The sequence below is a fragment of the Aptenodytes patagonicus genome, chromosome 7 (assembly GCF_965638725.1).
Source record: "Aptenodytes patagonicus chromosome 7, bAptPat1.pri.cur, whole genome shotgun sequence".
Taxonomy (NCBI): domain Eukaryota; kingdom Metazoa; phylum Chordata; class Aves; order Sphenisciformes; family Spheniscidae; genus Aptenodytes; species Aptenodytes patagonicus.
In genome coordinates, this window is record NC_134955.1 from 52,980,082 (window position 1) to 53,006,558 (window position 26,477).

At 41.6% G+C, this 26,477-nt stretch overlaps 1 protein-coding gene across 1 annotated transcript in view; it reads right to left on the reverse strand.

Moving 5' to 3' along the window:
• KCNK10 (potassium two pore domain channel subfamily K member 10) overlaps positions 1-25,301 on the reverse strand; it is a 72,015-nt gene extending 46,714 nt beyond the window's left edge. The window contains exon 1 of the mRNA XM_076343432.1: positions 25,250-25,301. Coding sequence (XP_076199547.1) covers positions 25,250-25,301 — 52 coding nt within the window. The remainder of the gene's footprint in view (positions 1-25,249) is intronic.
• Between the last annotated feature and the right edge of the window lie 1,176 nt (positions 25,302-26,477).

Sequence of the window (26,477 nt, forward strand, 5' to 3'; positions counted from 1 at the left end):
TACTAGATATCTGAGGTCAAAGTCACTCACACGCCAAGCACAACGATGGACCTCCCAGCTTGGGACTGAGACGCTGTACAGCCCATGTGACCTTAGCAGTACATCAGAGCTAATAAGCCCTGACTTTCAGCCAGACCACTTCCCCACTCTCTGTTGCCAGTGTTAGCAATGGCAGGATGAGGCCGGGTTCCTCAGCATCCACCGGTATAATGGTACCACATGCAGGCTTTAAAGATGCTGGATTCATTTTAAACCAAATCCCTGCTGTAATCTTACCACGGTGCAGCTGTCACTGGCCTGTAATTTCTTTGAAACCGGATTGATTTATTTCATATCAGACCTAAATCAGATCACAGTTAAAATACAGTCACTTTAGCTGCATTCTCTGAACTTATTCCCAAAGTGTCTTTGCTGTTTTGCTCAAAAATTAAAGCAGAAGGATTTACAACATCTGATCAGAGTGGCACCGTAAACTGATTCTATACAATTTAAAGATACAACGTGATTACACCTTGAGTTTGAAGTGGGCTACAACTCTTTCCCAATAGAAACCATTTTATGACATTGAATAATTTAAGAACTCAGCTGTTTACTACAGTCACATTTTCCTAGAAGTGATACGTCTCTGAAGCATTGCCTTGAGGATAGAGTTTCCAGCTTACTTGCTAATCAATAAACTACAGAAATCTGTAGTTGCTTTACACTTACAGTTAATATTTCTTTTCATATGTGACTTGGAGGCTCCAGATACTAAATAGATTAGAAAGGATCCAGGATCAGAGGAAAAGCCTCTGTGGTTGATCCCCTTTATGCGTATCTCAGTTTTGCAACACCCTGCGGCACACCTGCTCAGTTTGACCATCAAATGTTCATTGTGGTTCCCAACACTTACCAGCCAGGATGGAGTGACATCAAACTTAAAAGGATACTTTCTCGTACCTCCACATATATTTCACGTAAGTTCTAAGAACTTGAAGTGACAATAGGGAGAAGAGTGACAGTATTAGAAAGAAGTCACATTTTTTGTAAAAGAGATCAATTATTTCATTCTCTAAATCTCCTGAAAGGAAAGGATTATTGTAATAGATACAGTCAGTTTCAGCAGGAAATATCAGAAAAGTATTCAGAAGAAACGTAAAATAGAGAGGTTGTGTGAAGCCGTTAGAACCTCCCTTCCTCTATAAACAAATATCTTAAATCTGAGTCACAACATCTCCTTACTGAACTAAATAAATTTGAGTATTCCCAGAAGTGGCTCAGCTGATGTAAATCAGTGTAACATAACTTCCATGGATTCCATGGAATTCAATCAATTTACATTAGTTAGAGCCCCTAACTACTGTGTATATTGTGAATCAACACAAAATCTGCAAGCCTGAGGGCTGATTTTGCACACTTGAGATTACTCAGCAAAATAGTCTCAGGATCCGAGGCTCAAATGGTAAGAAGAGAGCAGAATTCAAATGACAGAAACAGCATGCTACAATTTTTTGAAACAGCTCTTCACCTTACCATGGCTGGCATAGTCCAGTGTAGGCTGGGTGAGCCTTTCAGTGGAGCGAGATGCCTGACTTTGATATCTCACAAATGATAAGTCAAGAGGAAGGAAGTCAAGAGCTGGTAGAGTTAAAACAGCTTCTGTTAGTTTTCTTTTCCTCTCTGCTAGTACAAATGTTGTTTCTTATTCAAATCCTATTTCTGGCAGAGTGTTAATAACAGCTTTACAGTAAAAGCATGGCCTGTTTGATTCTGTCTTCAAAGGAAAATGTGTTGTACTGATTTAAGAACAAGATGGGAAGTTCATGGTAGGGAACGTAAAATGTTCTTATAAATATTGTGTCACTTAAAGACCTCAATGGATTACTATGCTCGGCTTGCTTATCTCTAAAATAAAAGATAACTCTTTTCCTAAGAAGAACTGTGTTTCATTTTCTGCTATTAGCAATAGCTACCCTAAGTGTATGTAGAAATGTTGATCCTAAAGTATTTTATATTATATAAATTAATACATGGGAAGACTCTACTGAAGCAGCTAGTTGAGCAACTGATGTGTAAAAGAGACTGTTTTCTTACAAAGCTGATGCAGAAGGCACAACTGCAGTCAAGACCCCAGAGATGTTTCAGGGTAGATTTTAAGCAGCAGTTAGATATTGGAAAACTAGTGTAGATACTCCGCCTAGCAGCTATCTCACTCTTTACGACAAGAGAGTGGGATTAGTGACTTGACCACATGGTAAGAAGTCAGAAGTCCCGGTTTCTAATTGGAACCCTGCCTCCACAAACCTGTGCTTTCAGAAAAGTGCTACCATTTGCCTTTAAACCATGGTTCCACCAACTAGAAAAAGATAAAATAGTGCTTACTTTTCTAACATGAGTGTCCTGCAAGAATCCACGCCTGTACAATTTTTGAACAAACATATGAACGTAAAAGTGATATAAACTTCCAGAAGTTTAACAAGTAGTTTTACTAAAATCAAAGGATGGACTATAGTAGCAATTCAACAATGTGCAGAGGTATACAAACAGTTTAAGAAAATTAAGGACTACATAAATTCTTGAATTTGTAGAGATAGTTTAGACTATAGTTTAGGACAAATGTAGAGCAAAAGAGAAGAGGATATGTTTACAATAAATGCAGAACAATCCCTGCGTTATTTATCCATGTTTTTTTCAAAACAAGCTGCTGTCAGAACAGGCTTTTCCCAAAACAGAGTCTCATCCATGTGTGTTTGTTAAATCATATCGAAGAAGACTTAATCTGCCTCACTGAAAGCAATGGTGAATCTCCATTCACATGCATGCACTAAATTAATAGACAGGTAACCTCAAAGGAACAGCTACCCTCAAAGGAACACACCAGTGTTTCGACACAGGCCTTACCCCAGTAAGAGGATGCCAGTGGGGAAAGAAAGGTGGGTTCCTGTTTGTTTGGATAAGCTTCAAAATAAAGCAACTGAAGATATTGATGTTACAAGTCAAACTAAAATGTTAGGATCTGTACAGTTGTTCACCTCCAACAGTACTGCACTACCTGCACTTGACGTACTGACAAACAGTACAGCCAGGCCTCCCATTGATATGTGAGGAGCTTAAATACCTGAGATTTCTGCTATATTGATGAGAATTAAGGATCAAAACTCTCACTCATTGACCATCAAGAAGACTGTGGCAAAGCTTAACCCAAGGTAAGCAGTTGGCAGTTGGACTGGATGACCGTTGTAGGTTCCTTCCAACTGAAATATTCTATTCTAAAGCAAAATGCTGTAATGTAAAACATTGGAGCTATTGAAACGATGCACCATAAGACATTGCTTCAGGTTAAAAATTGTCCTTTATTACTGCAGGTATGCTTTGCTTTAGGAGACTGATGTTTCTAAGAACAAGTTAGACTAATTTCTGCCAGAAATATTTAGGTATAGTTGGCCCTGCTTTACAGCAGCAGGGTGAGCTAGATAACCTGTTATGACTCTGTGAAAATAGTTCTAATTTAAAGGGAAAATCTCCAGACAGAAAGGTTCGAAGTACAGCCACCTCAGAAGGACAGCTTCAAATAAAAGCCAAAATGCTGAGAGGATGTTCGACTAGCTTTTGACTATAAAAATGTTAAGCTTGGCTTTGCCACACTGACCCATATCCTGGCAACTATCTTACCCAGTATGCCAAGAACAAAGGACATACCAAAGAAACCTGGTTTTAAAGGAGAGTTTCTCAACTGGTTTAAACCAAATATAATTTTTTTTAAATCAACATACCTTCCTCTGTGGTATTGCTGTCGCAATTTTTATCTGTGAAAAAATGTAAGTCAGGTTTAATGGAGTGTCTTATTTAGTACTTGATTTTCTTCCATGTTCGTGTGTTACATGAGCACACAGGAATGTACGTACATTTTAATGAGAGTATAATAGAGTATTCTTGACACATCTGATGCAAGTGTTGGTTTCACAGGATTCAGCACAGAATTAGACTGAGGCCGTATATACTTATGCATTCATAAACCCAGCAGCTGGCTTTAAGTTTAATACATGAGTTGATCAAAAGTGAAACTGGACATTTCATCTTCCATTTTAGTGGGTCCATCCAAGGAAGACAACAAAGTACTTTCAGCTCAGGTAAAAAGGTTCTTTGATGTGCATCTGAAGGTAAGTACCAGTATGTTTCCCCAAAATCCTCATAATATGATGGGAGGTTTTTTTAAAGAAAGGAAATTATGCTTTCTTCAAAAATTTACATAGTCGAGCACTCAAAATTTCCTGTAGAGTCTTCCTTATCTTTGTCTTAAAACTAGAAGTTTAGCTTGAATTATAAAGTAATCTTATCATGCAATCCAGTTTCACTGAGAAAATTCATGAGTAAATCATCGTCCCTACAGCTTTCACAAGATCCTACATTGGGTTATCAGCCCTTGTACATCCTTCCTGTAGCACTACTTAATAACGCAGCATTGTCTCCTGAAGTAATTCAGAAATACGATATTTTGTCAAGTGTTTGAAGTTGCAGAACAGAGACCTGGAGCACCAAGGCTCGGAAATGTCTGTGAGGTGCTAGCCAAGTCCACTACAGCTTCCCTGAACCAGCCATTAAAAGTAGGTGGAGATACCTTCTCTAAAATGGATCATAAAGGACTGGGGGATGAAGGGACTCCACTGGCCATAGCTGGTTTAGCATCCTAGCAGGAGCCTCAATTATTTTGTTTACACTGGACAGAGTATTCTAGTTTTTTGGGTTCCCCCCCCCGCTTCTGAAATGGCCACACACTGAAGTTAACATCAAAAGGATTCCTGACTGAACAGTGTGGGAAGGCAGGAAAATGAGCAGCCCACCAGTGGATAACATGATCTTGCACTCCAAGGCTCTGGCTCATCTCCAAATAGAAGTTCCTGGGGGATATGGGTATCTAGCATTTGCTTCCAACCTCACAACTTTCCCACAGACACCTCAAAGTGATTTCAGCTACTGGCTGCTTGGTTTAAGATAGCAGGGCTGTGTCTGGAAGCCAGAGCTAGGATAAGAGGTATGTTAGAGGAAGAGCTGAGGCATTCAGTGTATTAAGCTATCAGCTATATGAACTTCTCATTAATATGTCACAAACAGAAAATGCCTGCGGGTTTATGGATGAAGGGAATTCGTATGTCCAACAGGAAGCGGGTGGTTGCTATATGCATGACGGAAGTAATGAAACGTGGAAGTTTCTGTCCATGTGTAACCAAAAAATCATTAAGCCATTAAAATTTTGCATTATGAGGACATGGCTAATCATTTCCACCACCTGCTTTGCTTGCTATTCCAGCCCCCTCCCCACTCCCATTCTTCATCTCTGTCTGTTGTGGTTTTTTAACAGGTTTTGCAGAGAGCATCCATTTAACCAACACAATGAATGTTGGATTTTTACACGCTGGGCTCTCAAAAATCTGACGCTGGTTTAGAAAGTCTGACTTTTAGAGCAAAAATCCCAGTAGACAATGATTGTGTCTGCCTTTGTGTTTGTTCAGCATCTTTGCATGATGTGGGCTAATTAACAGGTGACATTTCAGCTGTGATCAAGAAATGGGAGACAACATCCTGCCTGCAGGCTACGATTACACATGGGACAGAACACTAGTATCCCTGTAGCTGTTGTTCTGGATTGAGGCATAATAATAAGCACTGCTGTCTGGGGACCACGGGATCCATACAGCCATGGATCAAGAAAACTGCTCTCAGCACTGACATGTTTTACACCAGTTTGGCCCTGGTCCTTCTGCATATCCCCAAGGTGTTCAATCACACGACTTGAGCAGTGAAAGTCATCGTGAACCTGCCACACAAGGGGAATTTCACCCTACTGTTTGTACAGCATTTTGCTGCAAACTGCCATTGAAGTGAGAAGCATTACTATTATGTTCACTGTTCGTGAAAGCAAAGCTTGACATATTGTTTGTTTGGAAAATGCACAGAGTGCCTCCGAGCATATAGCTTTTCACTGCAGCAGTACCCCACTGGTTAAATCTAACGTTTTCCCTGAAGTGAATTCTCTAATGCAGTATTAGCGCTGCTGACTTCAGCAACATCTCAGCAGTCTGCTGCAAATGCAGTCATCAGTGGCAAGGCATTCAACGAAGTACGGAAAGAGAGACAAGTAAAAGCAGAAAAGGCAACATACATTAAACAAAAAGATTGAATATGCTGTTAGAAAGAAAGTAGCACTGATTGCTCCCAATTTCTCCTTTCCCAGAGTGGGGCGGGGAGAAGGGAGGGGTTTGTTAGGTTACAAAACTGCATAAGGAATAAAGTCACTGTTTGCTTCCTATTACAGGATAATGCTGGTGAAATAGAGTAAAAGTTCATATATTGAGTTCTCTCTGTTGGTGGGGAGAGAAATGTCAGTAATATGTACCGGAGGGAATTATGTCCAACCATTGCTTTGCCATCCCTGGCAGCAGCTTTGGGGAAAATGTCATATAAAAAGGCTTCTGCAATTTTTGTATCATTTGTTATATATTCCCAGCTCGTGCTCAAAATTATGATTCTTGGTAAGTTTCAAAAAAAATCTACATGATTCTGCTTCATCAGTTATAATTGAAACATACTAATTAATAGCTCTTGGAATGCCCCAACTGCTTAATTGATTTGGAACGCAGTTGTTACAAGAAAACAAAAAAACACCACTGTTTTATAACATGGCTTTCGTTCTTCATTAGAAAACTACAGTTCAGGCAAAAATAAAAAATCTTAAACAACCTAAATTGGAACATGGTAGAAATTAAGAAACCAGTGTGGTCTGAGTTAAGGCCTCTCTTTCTGCAGAAAGGGCTTCCCAACTATGAGAGTCTTCACAGAGTGGTGATGCTGGTGCACTGCAGATCAGAAGAACTAAGGGGAACTTAAGCCTTTTCTCTGTTCCTAGGGAGCTTCTTTAGTGGCAGACAAGAAACTTAGCTATGCAGTAAGTCATCAGAATGAATCTTGCCTTCCACTGAAGGACACTGTCACTCCTATTTGATAGCAGTTTCTTCCAAAGGACAAATCTTGTGGGAATCTTCTCCAATTTCTACTGTCCATACTACCAGAGCACCGCTGTTTCCATTTAGTTGTACAGCAAGTGCCTGACTGAAACCAAGTACCTGCCTATCTGGTCTCCATGACAGTGTATTTGGTTTAGGTGGCAAGATGTTGGTAGTGGGGTGGCTACAATGGTGGTCCCTGTGGGATCAGGCCAGGGGCTGCCCCATGCCAGACACAGCCAGTTCCTGCTGACTCCAACGGACCCACAGCAGGACACAGCTGAGCCCATCAGTGAAGCTGGCAGCACTTCTGTGAAAGCATAGTTAAGAAAGGGAAAAATGTTGTGCAGGCAGTGAGGAATGAGGGAAAAAAGTGTGAGAAACAATCCTGAAGACACCAAGGTCAGTGAAGGAGAAAGAGGTGCTCCAGGAGCTGTAGGAGATATTCTCCTGCAGCCTGTGCGAGTTTTGGAACAGACCACGGTGGAGCAGGTATTTCCCTGCAGCCCATGGAGATGACCACACCAGAGCAGATATCCACACTGCAGCATGTGGAGGACCCCAGACTAGAGCGGGTTGATATTTCCTGAAGGACTGTTGCCCATGGAGAGACCATGCTGGAGCAGGTTTATCCTAAAGGACTGTAGCCCGTAGAAAGGACCCATGCTAGAGCAAGGGAAAAGTGTGAGGAGGAAGGTGCAGCCTAGAGGAACTGTTATGAACTCACCACAACCCCCCATCCCCCATCTTCCCACCCCATGTGGAGTGGGGAGGAGGAAGAGGAGTCAGGAATGAAGGAGTGAAGTTGGGCCTAGGAAAAAAATAAAGGAAAGGGAAGGTATTTTAACCTTTGTCTTTGTTTCTCACCATTCAAATCTATTTTAATTGGCAATAAATTAACTTAATTTTCCCCAAGTTGAGTCTGGTTTGCCCGTGATGGTAATTACTAAGTGATCTCCCTGTCTTTATCTTGACCCACAAACTTTTCCATCTTATTTTCTCCCCCTCTCCTGTTGAGGAGGAGGAGTGAGAGAGCAGCTGGGTGGGCATCTGGCAGCCAGCCAAGGTCAACCCACCACAGGCACTTTGCACAAGGGCAATAAAGGTGAGGACACAACTCAGACTGTATTGTTCAGCACTGTTTTTCCTCTGAGTCTCACCAGTCATGGAGTGCATATGGATTTTGGTGAAAAAGTCATCAGTCCATTACAATCATGCCCTAAGAATATCATTTGTCTTGTTGAGTAGATTTGATTTTTTCACTTTTTACCATCTTTCATTCTCATTTTTCCTTCCCACACATAAGCATTTTATTTCACTCATTTTCTATACACATTTAAGAAAATTGATGTTAGCAGCATACATTTTCACATAAAGCTAAATGTCAAATTCATTAAATATTTCATGCTGGCAGGAAGTGCATACACTCTTAACCAATCAAGGAAAAGCGGCAACACAATGTGTTATCTCTGACTGACAATTTTAAAAAATATAAGAAAATTGCAATCTGCTTGCAGATGTCAAAATTGGGTGCTGGGTAAACTTGACTGGTTGGATTACTTATTAATCTAGTTGTGATTAGTTTAACAAGTGTGTAAAAGATTAAAAGGTCTATGCAATTACCATTCCCCTGAGCTATGCCATGTCCCTTTTCTTTGTTTTCAACAGATTTTGTGAGGCTGTTGAAAGACTCTGGTATTCTATCATTTCACTTTAGCAATTCTGAACCTAGTCTCCCTAAAGAGGTAGAAAAGAAGTATGTATAAGATAATTTAATTTTAGTCAAGAAAGTATAGCGAGGAGAGAGAAGGGTCTGAATACCATTTTTATAGTTATTGTATTTCTGAAAGGCACTGCCATTTCTAATTGTAAATTCTTTAAAGCACAGAAGAATGGCAGTTCAAGCATCCACCTCACAAGGAGCTTTCAAAGCAGGGAACGGAAAAACTCGCAATAGCTGCTCAGGAAAGTAAAAAGTCTGCAGGACTAAAATCTCAGTGCCCTTAACCATATAAAAACCAGAAAATCTCACTATGCCAACAAATTCAATCCTAAATCAGTTTTTTTATCTGTCCTTATTAATAGTTACTTATTATAATTATTTACTTCATAGAGAATAAACTCCTCAGAACAGGGGCCCTAACATCAGCACTGTTTAGAATAGGAGTGTCACGGCCTTGAATATATTACAAATAGCAATAATTACCATTTATCACATCATCAGGCTGATGCTGGACAACAATAATTTTCCTTAATCTTTCATGTGAGGAATTCAAAAGTATTTTTAGGCTCCTTCTTGCAGACTGATCCAACTTTCATTAAGATTTGCACAGAAACCAGGTTCAAGCCAAGAAAAGCTGGGTAGCTTTGTTAGCATAGTGCTGAGCTTCTGTTTATAGGCCTAGCCACTTAGCAGGACATATTTGGTTCAAAACAGTGCTGTACCAGATAGGTTCAAGTCCACAGTTTCCTTGGGCTGGGCTAGCTCAGACAGCAGCATTCAACTCTCACTGAATACAACTGTGTAGATATAGCCTAGACAAAAAAGAAATTGCTTAACCAAGATCACACAACAAATGACAAGGCTGGAGTAGAAATCCACTCTCCTGCTCCCAGACTTGTGTGTTTTAAGACCTATCCAAAAAGAGCCACTCCTATTTTGGACATCTGTGCTTTATTTCTTTAACTTTATGTCCATTTTTGGCTTCCGCACAACCTTTCATATGACTGCATATAGTTAGCAACCAGTGAAGATGAAGATATGTTTTTTCTTTCTTCAGGCTAATAGAAAAGGGAAGCAAACTCTGAATGGCACAGAAAAGGCTGCTCTATTCAACATCTTTCTCCACTTCACTTGTCACCAAAATATTGAATGGTGACTAAATACTGACCTGCTTCATTGTAACTGAGTGTTAAGAGTACAGGAATATAGAAAGAGAGAATGAGTTAGCAAACTACAGGAGGCAAACACTGGATCTGTATTTAAAAAATACGGGAAATATCAGTCTCTTCCTTCAATCAGTTTTGACTGATCTCTTATCTTGGTTTGAACCACAGTAAATCAAACTCCATCACATATTCAAATGTCATTTGTCTGTGACACAAAATGATTATCAACGCAGTCATCTTTTCAACATCCCGCTTCGATTTTCATTGCAACTTTCCAAAGTATTATCTCAATATAAATGAAAATGTTTGGACTAAGTGTAAAAATGTGAACTGTAGTCTCACAAATGAAAATAAGACACTGACTAACTGAAGACAGTGAATAATTCTTCCCCAGATTTCTTAAGAATAGGGCAAAAAATGACTGATTAATCTGTACCAAGGAAGTAGGGGGGTTATATATTAGGAAAAAGTTTAGTTACAAGGATAGCTAAGCATGGGAACAGCCATCGAGATATTGAAATCTCCTTCATTGGAAGTGTCTAAGAACAGGGCATAAAATCATCTGCCAGAAATCATTTAGGTCAGTGTTTTCAATCTGTGCCCTGCATACTCCTATGGACCCAAGAAGAAAAGCTATCGGTGAAGGGTAACAAAGAAAAACAGCCTAATGTTGTAGGCTTGTATTCATCATCCAGGATCTGTAAACAAACTGGTGAAATGTTAAGGGTATAAAAAAAAAATAATTCAAAATCATTCATCTTGATATTCTAGTCCCAACTCACAGCAGGAAAATGCTCTTGAAATCCTTTCCCTCCCCTTTTGTGTAAGACAGTCAAACACATCTCAACATTCCTCTTTGCATCAGTTGTGCCAAGTCTGTAATAATCTTTCATGTTTATCTAAATATCTCAAAGCGATTCACAAATAATAGATAAACCCCTGTGACACTGAGGAAAAACAATACTCTGTGTGTGTGTGTTCACAGTTTGTCTCATGTAAACACTGCCACAGAGGTGTTAGCAAATTAATTAAATTCAAGAGTAATTTTGAAAGTTGATTAAAACAAGGTCTTTGTCATACGTCCACCAAGCAGCTACAATGATTTGTCATCAATGTATTAGCAAATCTTCAAGTTCTTTTAGGGGACATGCTCTTTTCCACTATACATGACAAAATGCTGGTCTGTCTGTTACAAGATTAATAGACAGTCATAAATCAGACTTCTTTCTTTTGTTGGTTATAAAGGAAAAATGTGATACCCATGTGTAAGCTGCTCTTGCTGATTATTTACAAGAACTTCCAGATTCTGACACAGCCTCTCTGCTGTCAGAACCGCAGTCAGAGCCTGCCCACAAACCTAAAATGGACTGCCCAAGAGCTACTCTCTTGCAAACACAGCCTTAGAGCTCCTGACTACTGAGGCTATGCAAATGGCAGGGAAACAAGAGGAAGCCCAAGGCTGGCTTGTGCAGGTATCAGCCAGAACTTATCCACTGACATTAAAAAAATCTCTGCAAAAGTCACAGTCATGGGATGCTGGGATACTTTCCCCTCCCTCCTCCCTCTCCCAGGCACTGCACTTTTCTAAGGCATACGTGACAGCTCACTGGTCAAAAGAATGGATGTGCTAAGGCAGGACGTGAACGTGAACTCCAGGAACAGCTGAAAGCATCTTCCTTTTTTTCTTTCTGGTTTGGCTTCAGGACAGCAGTCCTCCGGGGGTTCCTAGCTAACACTTATTGGCATTAACATGAAGATGCACTGCTACTGACACCACTTGTAGCACTACTTACAGAGCTGCCAAGTCCAGACGAATACTTGAGGGAGATTTGTCTTGTGCTGGAGTGAGATTGTACACTGCTGGAGGGCAGTTCGAATTTTGTTTCCCTTGCTTTGCCTTCTCTCTCTCGTGACCTCTCTTCCACCCTGCCCTCCTCCAAATCCACCCATCTGCTCTTGTCCCTCACTTCTCTCCAACCCTGCTGGCAGCGTGGGAGGCAGCATACCCGTAACTCCCTGCTCAGTTCCTCTTCTCGGCACTCGGCACTCAGCTGCCCTCCCTGTTGCCTCTGACACTTGAGCCCAGAGCAAAGAGCCAAGCACATGTTCACATGTGACGGGACTCATCAATGAACTTCAGGTATTGGAAAATGGAAAATAGAGTGGAAGAGCATTACAGTGAGGAGCAGGAAGAGTTGAAGGGAGATTAGAAGTGATTGACAGGGGCAAGTCCCAAATAGGGAGCCCTCCTGCTTCAAGATTGGTGACTGTGTTTGTTCCAACACACTCTCTGGCAGCAGTGCTATCATCAGGTTTATGAAGCTATTTATAGAGAAACTGAATACAGAGAAACCGAAGAAAAATTCTCCCTTTCCCTTTCTGAAATAAGACTAAAACCGATAGATCACTGCTGAAACCTGTTTCCCTAGCATTAGATCAGTATTTCTTGCTCTTGCTAAAATTGGGAGTTCTAGTTCATGCAGGTCTCTGCTCTGTCAAGAGCCAAATAGGAAGCAAGTGCTTTTGGCTCAAGATCTTGGAGTATAGAGATGACTTTGTGAAAAAGAGTTCCTGTCAGAAGAGGTGAACATACCATTGTTTTTCCTTATTAGGTAATATATAGAAAAACTGCTTTCTTGTCAGTATGTCACAAGCCTTGAGTACAAACACCAAGGAATAAATAGCTGCTCTCTGGTTCTCTGCAGACTTCACCCTTCAATGAACAACAGACAGGCTGAAGCAGTGATGCTGCTGCTTATCCATAATCTTGTTTTTAAAGACTAATAAAAAAATTCCATTGCACCATGACATGCCATTGGATGAAATGAGTTGATTACTTTTTCTCACCAGGAAGTGCCCCAGGATTCCAGTAACATTTAGGAAGAGTCTGAATCTCCCACCACAGGAGTTCAAGGTGTTCTGCTTCAAAGCTTTAATATCTTCATCAATGACATAGACAGTGGGATCGAGTGCACCCTCAGCAAGTTTGCAGATGACACCAAGCTGAGTGGTGCGGTCAACACGCCAGAGGGATGGGATGCCATCCAGAGGGACCTGGACAAGCTGGAGAAGTGGGCCCCTGTGAACCTCATGAGGTTTAACAAGGCCAAGTGCAAAGTCCCGCACCTGGGTCGGGGCAACCCCTGGTATCAATCCAGGCTGGGGGATGAAGGGATTGAGAGCAGCCCTGCCGAGAAGGACTTGGGGGTACTGGGGGATGAAAAGCTGGACATGAGCCACCAATGTGCGCTCGCAGCCCAGAAGGCCAATCGTATCCTGGGCTGCATCCAAAGAAGCGTGGCCAGCAGGTCGAGGGAGGGTATTCTGCCCCTCTACTCTGCTCTGCTCTGGTGAGACCCCACCTGGAGTACTGCATCCAGCTCTGGAGCCCTCAGCATAAGAAAGACACGGACCTGTTGGAGCGGGTCCAGAGGAGGGCCACGAAAATGATCAGGGGGATGGAACACCTCTGCTATGAAGAAAGGCTGAGAGAGTTGGGGTTGTTCAGCCTAGAGAAGAGAAGGCTTTGGGAAGACCTTCTTGCAGCCTATCAGTACTTAAAGGGGGCTTATAAAAAAGGTGGTGGCAAACTTTTTAGCAGGGCCTGTTGCGACAGGACAAGGGGGAATGGCTTTAAACGAAAGGGGATTAGATATAGACTAGATATAAGGAAGAAATTTTTTACGCTGAGGGTGGTGAAGCACTGGCAGAGGTTGCCCAGAGAGGTGGTGGATGCCCCATCCCTGGAAACATTCAAGGTCAGGTTGGACAGGGCTCTGAGCGACCTGATCTAGTTGAAGCTGTCCCTGCCCACGGCAGGGGGGTTGGACTAGATGACCTTTAGAGGTCCCTTCCAACCCAAACTATTCTATGATTCTATGAAAGTGCTCACAGGATGATGTAGGGTCAGGGTTTTAGCTGGTGTCCTTCTGCTAAAGCAGCTGGACTGGGATCTTCCAAATATCCTATCTCAAGGATTCACAAAAAAAAAAGAGTCTTGCAACTTAGCATAAGAAGGCCTGTGTATGAAGGGAAAAACATTCCTATTGACAGAAACCTAGTGGTAAGACAAAGCAAGTGGAGGAGACAAACAACAAAGCAAAGATTCATGCTAGCCTTCCTAGCAGGAAGCTATCTAATCTACATTTGAAATGTGATTGATGCTGGCTGTCCGCCAGGGGTACAGCCTAACAGTGGAGTGAAGGAATCTCTTGATTACCTCAGTCAGGCGAAGGGGACTTTAGCAGCACCACTGACTATAGTATAGACTGGAACTGTGAGACACCAATACATTGCTCAGCTGGGGCAGTACAATATCTCCTGCAGGACTCTCTTAGGTTAATAGCCAAGGAACAGATCTTTTACATATGAGTAAGGCCAGAAAAACACATGCAATATAACCTCTAACCCCAGAATAAAAATAGTGTCAGCACTAAATGTTCCCCTTCAAAGATTTCTTGAGGCATCCTTACGGATGTATCCGCACATTACTGACCATACCTAAAGAGCTCATACTGATGCTCCTCAGTAAAAACAAGAAGTAAGAATTTCTGCATCAATCTAGTGGTGTTTTCCCCAATCTGGCTAATGATTGGAATCTACAGAAAAATACTTTGAATTCAAGCAAATCTCATAATGATCCACCACTTCAATTAAGTGATAATTTCTCAAATTTTCTGGGCAACAGCAATAAAAGTGGATCTTTCATCATGTGGTAATGGTCAGAAATCTTGTAAGAAGCACATCAGTTGGGCTATTTTTTAGTTCACTGGAGCTATACTATTTGCATATCCTGAGGATCCAGTCTATTTAGCAGTCTTAAGTTCCTATACACAGTAACAGTCAGTTAAAGTGAACAAAGGCTTTTCAGTACTTTGAAAACCTATTCTGGAACAAGACGAAGAATACATATAAGATAGCTATTACAAAATTACTCTGCAGGACAGGTCTTTCACAAGGAAGAGAAAGTTGCTGTTTGAAATGCATTTGTTCAGCATAGCCATTTTTATTTTCTCTTATTCTAAATTCTTTATAACATACATATTTTTCTTTCACACTTTTGGCATGTAAGTTGCACCAATAAAGTTGCCACAGTCAGAATGATTTACCTGTCCAGTCTGCATGTAAGACAATTATTAGAAAGTGACTGAGAGTCAAAGAGAGCTCAGGTAAGCAAAAGGAATTAGGTTAAAGAGACCAGACCCGTTATGCTGCTCACGGCAGTATATAATAAACAGAACAGATGAACAGTGTCACTGGGTGGCTGGGCGGGCACACAGAGCTCCAGATCAATGCCAGGCTGATTCTGGCTGTGCAAAGCTGGCTTGGAGTTTGCTATATAGTATATAATGTAGGGTATCTTAGATGATAAGGAGTCTGGTACAACAACTGAATTACACAATACTTTTCTTATCTCATGCTCAGCTTCTATTCAGATAAAACTGTAGAAATACAGTTGTAATTTGAACTATGATAAAACTTTATAGCTACACAAGGATGGCATCTGATGATATGGTATAGCCTCTAACATCTCGCAGTACTTCACAGTGTTGCTATACTGCATCACTGACATGTAGCTACATGCATTCACAGATCAGGCTTAAGAAAGAGACAGCTGTGGCCCTCTAATCAGTTTTGCCCATAATTAAGCTTCACCTAAGCAACGTATGCCTGCACAGTGTATAGCAGGTGGACATGAACTCATTCTCCTGTGCTCAGAGCTGGTGAAAACAAATGAAATCGCTGCTAATAATGGCAAACTCAAAGTAGTATTTTATTACTTTCAGCAGAGCTACACTAACCATGACGGTGTAATTTCTTGTAACCCCAAAGCACGCGCAAATTGAGAATGAATCCACCAGGAAAAAGTGGTGTATACCTGCCCTAAATCCTCCTAGTGAGAAGCTACCCAAAGCCATTTGAGCTTAAGTTCAAAATACGAGCAGGAACAACCCTTGCCTTATTTCTTTCCTTTGCTGTAACTTGGAATACATCCCATTAGAGTCAATACAGATGTGGCCAAATTGGTCAGTGCAGCCTGGAGAGTGATTCTGCTGACCCTAAACCAGACACCTACTGAAAGTTCTCCAGGTTCCACAAACCATATTTGACTATATCTCCCCTAACCGTAGTGGGTCCTTAGAAACTTAGAATACCTCTGTATTTCAGATACCTACCTATATTTAGCTGTTTTATTCTCCAACTAAGTCACACTCAAATGGCGTAATTCAGTTGCCCATCCATATCATATAGCACCAAGTGAGAGGTCCTAGGATATCCTAATTGGCCTTAAGCTGTTGCTCCAGAAGGGCAGAGGTCTCCCTTAGCTCCATTATCATATATACCAGGCCTATGCAAACATCTCAGCTGCCTTAGAGTCCCTTAAATGGCAGCAGATGCGTATTCTTAGAAAACTGAATCAACAAATAACGTCTGGTAGCAATGAGAAATTCAGGTCACAAGGTTACATGTCAGTATATCATTGTAACCCAGTAATGAACTCTGCTTCTCATGAAGGCAAATTAGTATGGTGGCCGTAGCATCATGAAGAGGTGGCTTTGGTGGTGGTTCTGTAGCTCTCATGATTGCTGCTACCCAAGGCCTCTCTGCACGACCCTTTCTTGTGCAATCCAAACTTAGCAGTCTTAACATTTAAGTAATCAGTGACGGATCTGAGTTAACCTAGAGGAGTGTCTTTGAGATGTGTGTGCTGCTTCCTTCATTTCAGCTGGGAGTTTCTGCGGTACCATTTCTTTTACAATTCTTCCATCACTGAGGTTTTTCACACATAGTAGCTAGTGACTGCCTTTTGTTTCTTTAAAATAAAAAGCTGAAATTTGAGAGGATAAAAGCCCTGGACAAGCTGTCAGTATGTATTCGCTGTTTTCAAATCATGCCAGTACTATTATATTACAGTATCGAGTAAGAGAGAAATAACCCATGCACCCTTTAACAGCATATCACTGAATCTTAAGAACCTCAGTGGCACAAGTTTAAGGTGCCAAAATCCAAAATCCTCATCCAGTAAAGTCAGTAACATGTTGTTTTTTCTTCCTAGGGAAGAAAAGATGAGTCAGTCCTGCTGAGATATGAACATATGGCTCTAACAAATCTAGGTACTCAAAGCCTGATCCTTAAAGCACTGTGATGATCCTGTAGGATAGTGATACCAAAATAACTTGTATTGCTTTGTAAGAAGATGGTTTTTAGGGTGTTAACTTTTGTTACCCCCTACTAGTTAAACAGTCTGTTGTCTTCAGCAAACAAAGGTCACACAGTCATGCGTAATCCAATCCATGGGTTATCAGAAATACAGAGAACTGAAGCAATTTAAAGACCTATTGAATGCATCTCTTTGGGGGCAGAATTGAGGAACAAACAGAAGCAACATAAGCATGTTTCTCCAATGAAGGACTAGCCCAATAAACAGATCATCATCTATTAAAGATACTTACCTCATGAGATAAAGATATTTTGTAATATGTCCATAAGATTATATATACTGTGCTTTAGTTTTGCTTACAGAGGAGGAGCCTGATACATACCTGATAGAGAACATAAAGATACTTCATTATTTTTTTTTAAATATGTCCTAGGTTACGTGCTTACTTCTAAAAGGTAGAAAGAACATCATGTGCTTGAAAACAGTGAATTCTAGTTGGAGGCAGCCAAACTTGTCTTCGTGTCCACCCATTTTTTTTTCAGAGCGTTTTCAGTCTTACCACAGGTACACTCTTTTCATTCTGCATTTTCTGCACCTCTGGCAGCAGATCTGACCCTGTCACACTTTGGGTCCATTCTTTTGTAATCTACATTACCTGAAGCAGCTTTCCTTTGTCTCTCCTTGTTAAGTCTTTATTTCTTTTCAAATGTCTTCTAAAATTTCAAATAGCAAACTCAGACAAAATGCTAGACCGAACTATGTCTGGACTTTTAAAAAAAATTGGACCCACACCCAGACTTTGCAGCTGATCACTACCCCTATTCAGGACTCCAGATCCTAAGTGCAACAAGTTTCAATCCCTTTCATATATTTTATGTCATGCCTCTTGTGACAGCTCCAGCTTTCTGCAGGATGTTCCCCTTCCATTTTAAAAACAGAAAAATAAAATGAAGCCAGGCTTGTGTATTCTCTTCCACCTTTTTTTTCCCTCTATACAGGTTTTGATAACAGATTCTATCACCTTACTGACTTTCATTTCCACTTCCAACACTGAGGTATACCCACACTGAAATTTCCACTCTAACCTCAAAATCTTACAAGTGATTTCCTATGCTTGTATTTTGGGACATCTGAATAACACATAATAATACATGCATTTGGGACACCTTGCCAATAGTAAGATTTGTAATAGCATAAGAATTGTATTAGCAGTTAAAGAAAAAGATGAAATCTGAATTCTTGGTCTCAGCATTCCCAGACCAAGAAAATATCCCCTAAATTCTGTGGTTTGTTAACATGGTAAGAGATTCATAGTTCACTTTTGAAATATCATTTTGTTTAAATAATCTGAGTTACTCTCTGATTGTAACTGTGAAAAGCAGCCCAGAAAGTATGTCGGGAGAATAATAATAGTCCATGGACTAAAAAGGATTGGTACCACCACCCTGAAGTACAAGGGTATATGATATGTGCAGTTCTCACTTCTTGTTTTATTTCATTGGGGTAACCAGTGAGAACTGCATGGCACGTTATTTATGAAAATGAGCGGGTTCATCTTAGAGCACATTTTCCATTATAGTTAAAATGTTTTTCATATACATGCTTTATATACAAACAATAGAAGTATAACCAATGTCTCAGGAACTAGAATATGAGCAGCCTCTGTCTGACAAAGGCCAGGTCCCAGGTTGTTTTCAATTTCTCACAGAAAACAAAAAACAGAGTCATTCCTATAAAAAAGGTATTAAAAAAGGTAGTATTTAGCCTTTTGCTGAATGTCACTTCTTTTATATAAAAATTCTATAAAAAACAGACAACTGTTCAGCATTTATATTCTCTGCTTTGGCTTTGGCTATTACACTGAGATTATTACAAAATAAAGGTTAGGCATTCCTATCACACTGAATTCTGTCATACTCTACCTGTTGAATACTAGTATGTTTGTTACCCCTTTTGTATTTTGACCTCCTCATTGTTCCCTCCCCATTTCACTCCAGGTACTTACCCTATTTACAACACAACATCTAGGGCCCCTGTTCTCCCAGTGATTCCAGGCACTCCTTTACTTTTAACTCAGTAAAGCCTGCGGGGACAACACAGTTCTGATACTTTTAAAATGAAGAATCTCATGTTGCTCGCCTGAAGTGAGTGGTAAAATTCCTAGCTTCAGATCATATCAAGAGAGTAAGAATTAAACTGTATCACCATATATATGCACTCTTCTGTCTGAAGCTGATATAGTCCACACGCTAGCTACATAAATCCGCATAAACACCAAAAGCTGAACCAAAACCTACCCAATTACAACTGATATCATACAACTTTCTCCCAAAAGCAAACTCCATCACTTCAGGTAGCACCAGTTTTCAAGAGTTGCCCAAGGGACTTTTCAGGCCAAAAGCCTATTAATGGATTATTCTTGTACATATGTGGCAAAAAATAGCATTGGTATTCTTCACTGAAATAATAATTCTGTCTTAACCTCTCCCACTGCTGACAATTCTACTGCTCTCCCTGTCTTAGACTTACAGCTTCATATTGCCTTTGATTCTTTTCATTCCCTTTTTCTCACAGTACAGATGACATCTTAATGACACCCTACCCTTCATCTTTTTTACCTTGACTAGAGTTCAGTCTTTCCTCACTATTGCTAAGAAAGCTGCTGTCCAGTCTTTCACTCTGCCACTTTCTTATTACTAATTTTACTTTTCTGAATCCTTAGGTTTTCCATTTCCAGGGCATCCTAAAGATGACAATGATTAAACTAATAGCTCTCTGCTGTCTTTCTTCCTCTCCTGCTAATTCAGTCATATCTTCCTATCTCTTACCACATTAGGGTCCACAGTATTCATCTGCCTCCCCTGCAGGCTCCACGTAACCTTTAATAAAGTTCTGATTTCTTCATTCTCTTTTATTTGTTTTCCAAACTCTTCAAATTTTCCACCTTACTGTATTTGCCACTGTTGTGCCTACACCGTGCAATGCCAGGAGTGTCCTCCTGTTTATCCAAATTCTGTTCTCCTTCAAATCTCTCTTTAAAATAAACTCCTTACAGTTGTTCTGCAACCCATGCTTATTAGACACAGCAGAGTCCTGGTCTATCAGATGGGTCAGTAGCCAATATGATTTTGTGATACAAGTAGTATATGGTCAGTACCCTGCTGACCATGGGTCATTTGCTGGGATCAGAGCTACTTTTTTACACATTATAGCTTTCCATAGCAGTCTTCTTACACTGAGCTACTAAGAACTGACTTACTAGTGCAGAAAGATATTGTCTAGCTCACATTTGCACTCCACTTCTTTTCATATATCTTCTTGGAAACAGAGGACAGAAATGAACACCCTCCTTCTACTCATCTATGCCTTTATAATCAAGTTTGCCTTCTGCATTGGTCTCTTTGAATGAAAGGACAGAAAAAGCAAGAACTGCAGCAGTTTGTAACACTCTGCAGGCAGCGTCAGTTTAATTTATACTGAGTAGCTGATGCTGAAGATTTTTCCAAGAAACAGTCATCAAGGGATGATCCAATCCTGATACCTGCATGAAGGCATCTGAGACTCAGCTCAGTTGTCCCACGTATAGGTGTCCAGTGCTGCTAGAGGTGTCTCAGGTGAAGTGAGAAATCCCATGGCAGGTGACACAGGACCTATGGAATACTTGAGCCCCTCTGGAGCAGCAGCTGGGGAATATCAAAGGTCTCTAGATACCTCTAATGGGAAACTCAATTGAGTCTTCAGTGTCTGTAAAGAAACACAAGTAATACTAGTTTTCTCTAGTTGTAAAGTGCAGAGATAACCTTATTTCTTAATTGATGTGATCTGTGTATGATGACAGGCTGTTTTGCTCCCTCCTAATTGTTTTAGCATTTGATTGCAATACATATGCTCTTCTTTCAATAGCAGATCTTAGATTGCTCTAAACAAGTTAATTATATTTCACAACACCCTTGTGCATTAGGGAAGTATTAATATTCCCGTTTTGCCGTCAAGGAAAAAGGAAGGAAAAGAAAGGGTAAGTGGCTTACTGAAGGTTAAACAGTAAGTCAGTGGCAAAATCTGAAGTGAAATTCCAGACTCTCAACCACAGAATTGAATTCCCCACAGACCACTAAATCCCACGTTAAATGTAAGGATGATAATAAATGCATGGTTTTAGGGTTCCAAACTGCAGAAAGCCATCCTACACAAACGATGTCTTTGTGAAAGGACGCGGGAACATGTATCAAAACCTCAGAGTTCCAAAAGGTCAGTGTCGAGATAAACATCTACCTGGAAATTCAAAAGGCTTTGACATTCATATCACTGCAATGACAGCAAAAAACTGCAGGCACAAAGGATGGAACAAGGCTGAACTCCATTTTCTGCCTACTAAGAGCATCACCAAGATAGACATCCTTCCCTTGGAGAAGACATCTCATCATCACCCTGCAAGACAGTCATGCTTGGGGATAATTTCTGAGCATATTGGAAACAGTCTCATCTACCCTTCTTTTCTACAAAGAAACAACAATTTTAAGCAGATAATTCATGAGGAAAAAAAATTGATATTGCTGTTACATCCAGATGTCTCAGTTAGGATGAGGGACCCACAGTGGTTTAGGTACTGTATAAGAATATATGTGCAAAGAGATTATAAGCCATTTTAAGCATGGACAACAGGTGGGTGTAACAAACAGCAGGAGGAATGCAGGAAAGAGGGGAGATGAGAACAATAATTACAAGAATTAATGTCTTCATATGCTGCTATAAACCCAATCTTATATTCTGAAAAGTATAGATGGGATTGTATGAGGTATGAAACTAAAAATCTGGTCTTTCACTGATTTCAGTTATTATTGCTTTACCTGAATTGCATCAAATGGGAGAAGCAAAAATCAGTGATAGGCAGGTCAAATGTTTTATGATTGTGTATATCCAGGCTGATTCCACCAGTAAGGCAAATGGCAGGCTTGTTTTTTAAAATGTAAGGCCAGGTAGTGTGAGATCCTGTACCCCTACTCGATGTATCCAACTCCCCCTAAAACATTCTTGAGGTGCCTGCTTGGGTCTTTTACTCATTTCTTACCCCATTCACTCACTGTATATGAATAGTATGGTATTTAATCAATATATATGAGGTTCTAGGACATATTTCACATTGGATTGTTAGGGACAAGTCCCAGTGACTTTTGCCATGGAGTTTGATCTGTTTGTTAATGGGATTATATAGCTTGATTTCTTGGGATAGTAGGGGACTTCACTGGAGGAATCTGGACCCTATATACCTCCAGGTTTATGAAATATTTGGTTTATCTAGAAAACACACTCAGCATTTACAGGGAACACACAGATATACCCTATACCAAAGACAAGTGAAGATACTACACAACAGGATAAAAGCACAGTTTAGTCTCCATGCCCTGTTCATTCCAGTTTAATGGCTGAGAAATCAGCCTCTCATTAGCTGTCTGTCAGACACCATCCCTCATGTCAATTCTATTCTTTTAAACCTGCTCTCTCCACAAAGTCTTTCTATGGTATATTGATCTTTGCTGACGTGAACTGAGAATACCAGGTTTATGCCAGATGAAAGCTACCAGCAGACTCTAATCTATTTATCTATGTTAATATTTATAGTTCAGTCAGCATTATGGAGTTTGAGCATTAACTCATTTCAATGACTATCATTCTGACCTGGGTTCAAACCAGCAACATAATCGGTCCCAAGCCAGACATATCTCCACAACAAGGGCCCTGGCCTTTAGAAATGTGTATAGTTTCTAGAAAACATTGCCTGGAATAATAAGATCTAAGCAATCTTTGAGATACCATTGCTCCCATTTACATCGTTGGACTGCTAGCTTGCCTGCCAGGAACATCAGTTGATATAGTTCAAGTACTGTTAGCACAAGTTAGCACAATTCCTACTAGACAAAACTGTGGAAACTGCACGTTCTCTGTCTGACGACCAGAACAGGGCACAATCATACAATACGCACTGAAATGAGCCTGGTATTTGTGTGTAAACATTAACCGGACATGAGCTCTGCTTTTAATACCTGGGACTCTTTGTATCCTTGCACCACCAGCTTTCTACATGTTGATCCTTGTATCTGAGAAAAGCTACTTCATTTCTTAACTCCAGGGATATCACACAGGATGCAAAACATAACATCATTCTTCACAGGTACATGCACAGAACAGACTACATATGTGACTGTAAATCAAATTCATTTTAGGGCTCTAAGTGATTTTGTGTAGATCTTTGCTAACATTTATATCTACGTAAATATATTTTCATTTCAAAAAGAATGGAACTCTGACCTACCTTGTCTTCTACCCACACCACTAATTCGTCAGTGGGACTATGTGAGTACAATGTCATTGCACTGTTCCTCTATTGGTTAAAGGATTGGGCCTTAGACAACTTTTCCTTACCAATTTGCCTTTTTCCATTCCACCAAATTTTATCTATTTCCTGAGTCCCTTGGAGAATTAGAAATTAACATTTTTTGCTTCCTTCCTGGCTATACATTAGCATCCTTGCTGCCTGGCTAACGAAGTCAATACACTGAGGGGAAATAACAGGTAGGATTCTGCAGTCCTTAGCAGGGATTCAGCTTGGCAGAGAGGAAACCTGCTGGGTTTGAGGTCTTTTACCTGTTACAGTACTCTATGGTTTTGGGCACATTAGTAAATTGTGACCAACCACCTGTTGAATCCATATGCTTTAAAGCTGATTGCCAAGCAAAGGAGCTGCATACAGAATGCCATCAGTACAGCCTCCTGTGTGCCTTGTCAGGGGAAGGGAGGAGAGGGCTTTTTGCATTAAAAGGCATTTTGCAATACATAAAATGAATTAGAATGAAGCAATGGCAAACACACATTCAGAAAAGCACCTGGCAAGAGCAAGTTTTCGCCACACAGAATTTTGACCCTAGGATAAGGCATATACTGTTATTAAAATAATCAAGTCTCTGTTAGCACTACTATCCATGTGTTCGTTGTGAAGCTGAGGGCGGAGGAGGCTGATCTGTCAGTTTCAGCCTTCACCTAATTAAAGATGTAGTAAGGCTTAAACTAAAGCTTAATTGTGTATACTATTCAAACAGCACAGCAGATCTGCTCAGCAGAAAGATGTCTGTTCTGCCGTATTCCTTCTACACCAGAAGAAACTGTTTCTAACGTTTCATTTTGTAGATGTGAGGGCACGGAAGATGACAGACAAATTGACCACTAAAACCAAACCTGCGGAATACAGATGAATAATCAAAGCCTGTGCTATCACTTCATACTTCCTGCAAGCACTGCCGTACAGCAACTGGCTGCCAGCAGTTCTGCTGCAAACCTGAGCATATGGCTTCAAGTTGCTGGGCTCCTGTACTGATGCACAGAAATATGACACACCAGTACACAAATTACCAGTAGGGTTTTTTTCAGTCACTTCTTCTGTAGGTTGCATATGAACCTCCTCCCTATGCCAGGAAAGGAGAGCATTTCATTATGGTTTATTTTAAAACACCACTTGGATCATTTTATTGAAAACCACTGCACTGGCGTAAATCTCCATCCACCATCACACAAACACACTCCCCAAGACAGACTCCAAACCTAACTATAGAGTTAATCAAACTATCCACTCGGGCCGATCAGTTCTTAACAGGACAGAGTAAAGAGTCTAAAGGTCCCTTTGAGGTCCATTATTTAATGTGTCTTTTTATATCGTCCACACTACGGGCTACGTTGCTGCAGCATTTTGCTCCAGTTGCTTGCCAACAAACATTTGCCATCAAGGAGCCCTGAGCAAGCAGTCACATCTGTGTCCACTCCTGTACCACCCATTTAGCAGAGACAATGATCACTAGAAACAACAAAGGAGCCACAGATAAAACAAACAATGCTGTGAGCCAGAGATCACTGCCATCCCAGGCAAGTTTGCCATGGAAATACTCAAGAAAAAGGGAGGGGAGGGAAAAGAGATATCAAATATAGAACTATAAAACTTACACCTAGAAGAGGTTTTACCCATGCACCCACCCAACCCCACATCTGAGGAGCATTTTCTAACACACTGCTAGGATCAAGCAAGAAAGATTGAGCAGTGCACATGGGAAGCAGACAAGCATCCAACGCCTCCTCCCATTTGGAGTCAAATAGTCTCCTACGAGTCACTAGACACAAGGAATAATAATAACTGTTATTCTTATAGCCATGATAGTAATAGAGAATCACCAACCTTGAGGATCCCAGTTGACCTGTTTTCTTGGAGTCTCGATTGGAAATTTCATCGCTTCCTTTTTGCACAGGGAGGAAAAAGAATTAAATAAATTCCCAACCTTCCTGTCTCAATGCTGCAGTCAAACAAATTAATTTCAAATTATAGGGAGCCTGCGCTGTTTGACTGAGGGGAACTGGTGGTTGCCAAGGAAAGAAATACACAAATAAATCAAAGAAGGTGGGGAGGGGCGGGGAGGGGAGGGGAGTGGAGGGGTTTGTACCGGCGGCGAGGTGAGGAGGGTGCAGGCACCCCAGCAGAGAGAGCGGGAGAAGGGATGGAGTGAGGACCGGAGAGGGTCTGGGGGGGAGCGGGAACGAAGCAGGCTGAGATGGGCAGCGGGTCCAGGGTGCTGCTGGCTCCTGGGGAGGCTCCCGCAGCTGGCTCGCCCAGTCCACCTGCAGATGTCAGCGTGGCGGGGTCCCCGCTGCAGCTCGGCCCCTCTACTGCGCCCACCTGAGGGGGCACCCGGGCTGGCGAACCCGCAGGCTTGCAAGGATCGGGGAGTCAGCCAGCCCCCCCCATACCCCTAGGGACACCTCCCACACTCACACACAATCTCTAGCCCTAGCCACCCGCAAAAATGAGCCCACCTCAGTTCAGCCCCGGGCACTAGAGGGGTAACAAAAGTCAGCCATGGGGGGCGAGCCGCAGCGGCATGGCTGGGGCGAGGCTGGGGACCACCCCGGCTGAATGCAGCAGCAGGCTGGCTCGCCGAGGAGAGCCGGAGCAGGAAGAGAAGAAGGAGGAGGAGGAGGAGGAGGGAGCCACCCTATAGCTTTGGAGGGAATTCACGGAGCCCCTCTCTGCACTGGCTTAAAAAGGGGGTGGGGAGAGGAAGCGAGGGGAAGAGGCTGCGAGTCCCTTTGTAAGAGGCGGTGGCGGGGTGCCCTAGGGAGGGGGCAGGCTCTGGCTGGTACTTACTGGGTATCCTTCCCTGGAGGAGGATGCAGGCTTGTTTGGCGGAGTTTGCAGCCGGAGACACGCTCGACTAAGCTACGAGCAGCAGTAGCGGCGGCGGCAGCACATGGCAGGAGTACGGCAGCATCCAGAGCCTCTGCAGCGCAGGGGGAGGGGAAAGGCAGGGGGTCGTCCGAGCCCCCGCAGGCTCTGGGGAATCAGGACCGGGCACCCCGAAAGCCAGGGGACTTCTGCTCCCCTTTCTGTCCCCGCTCCGCTCCGCGCTGTG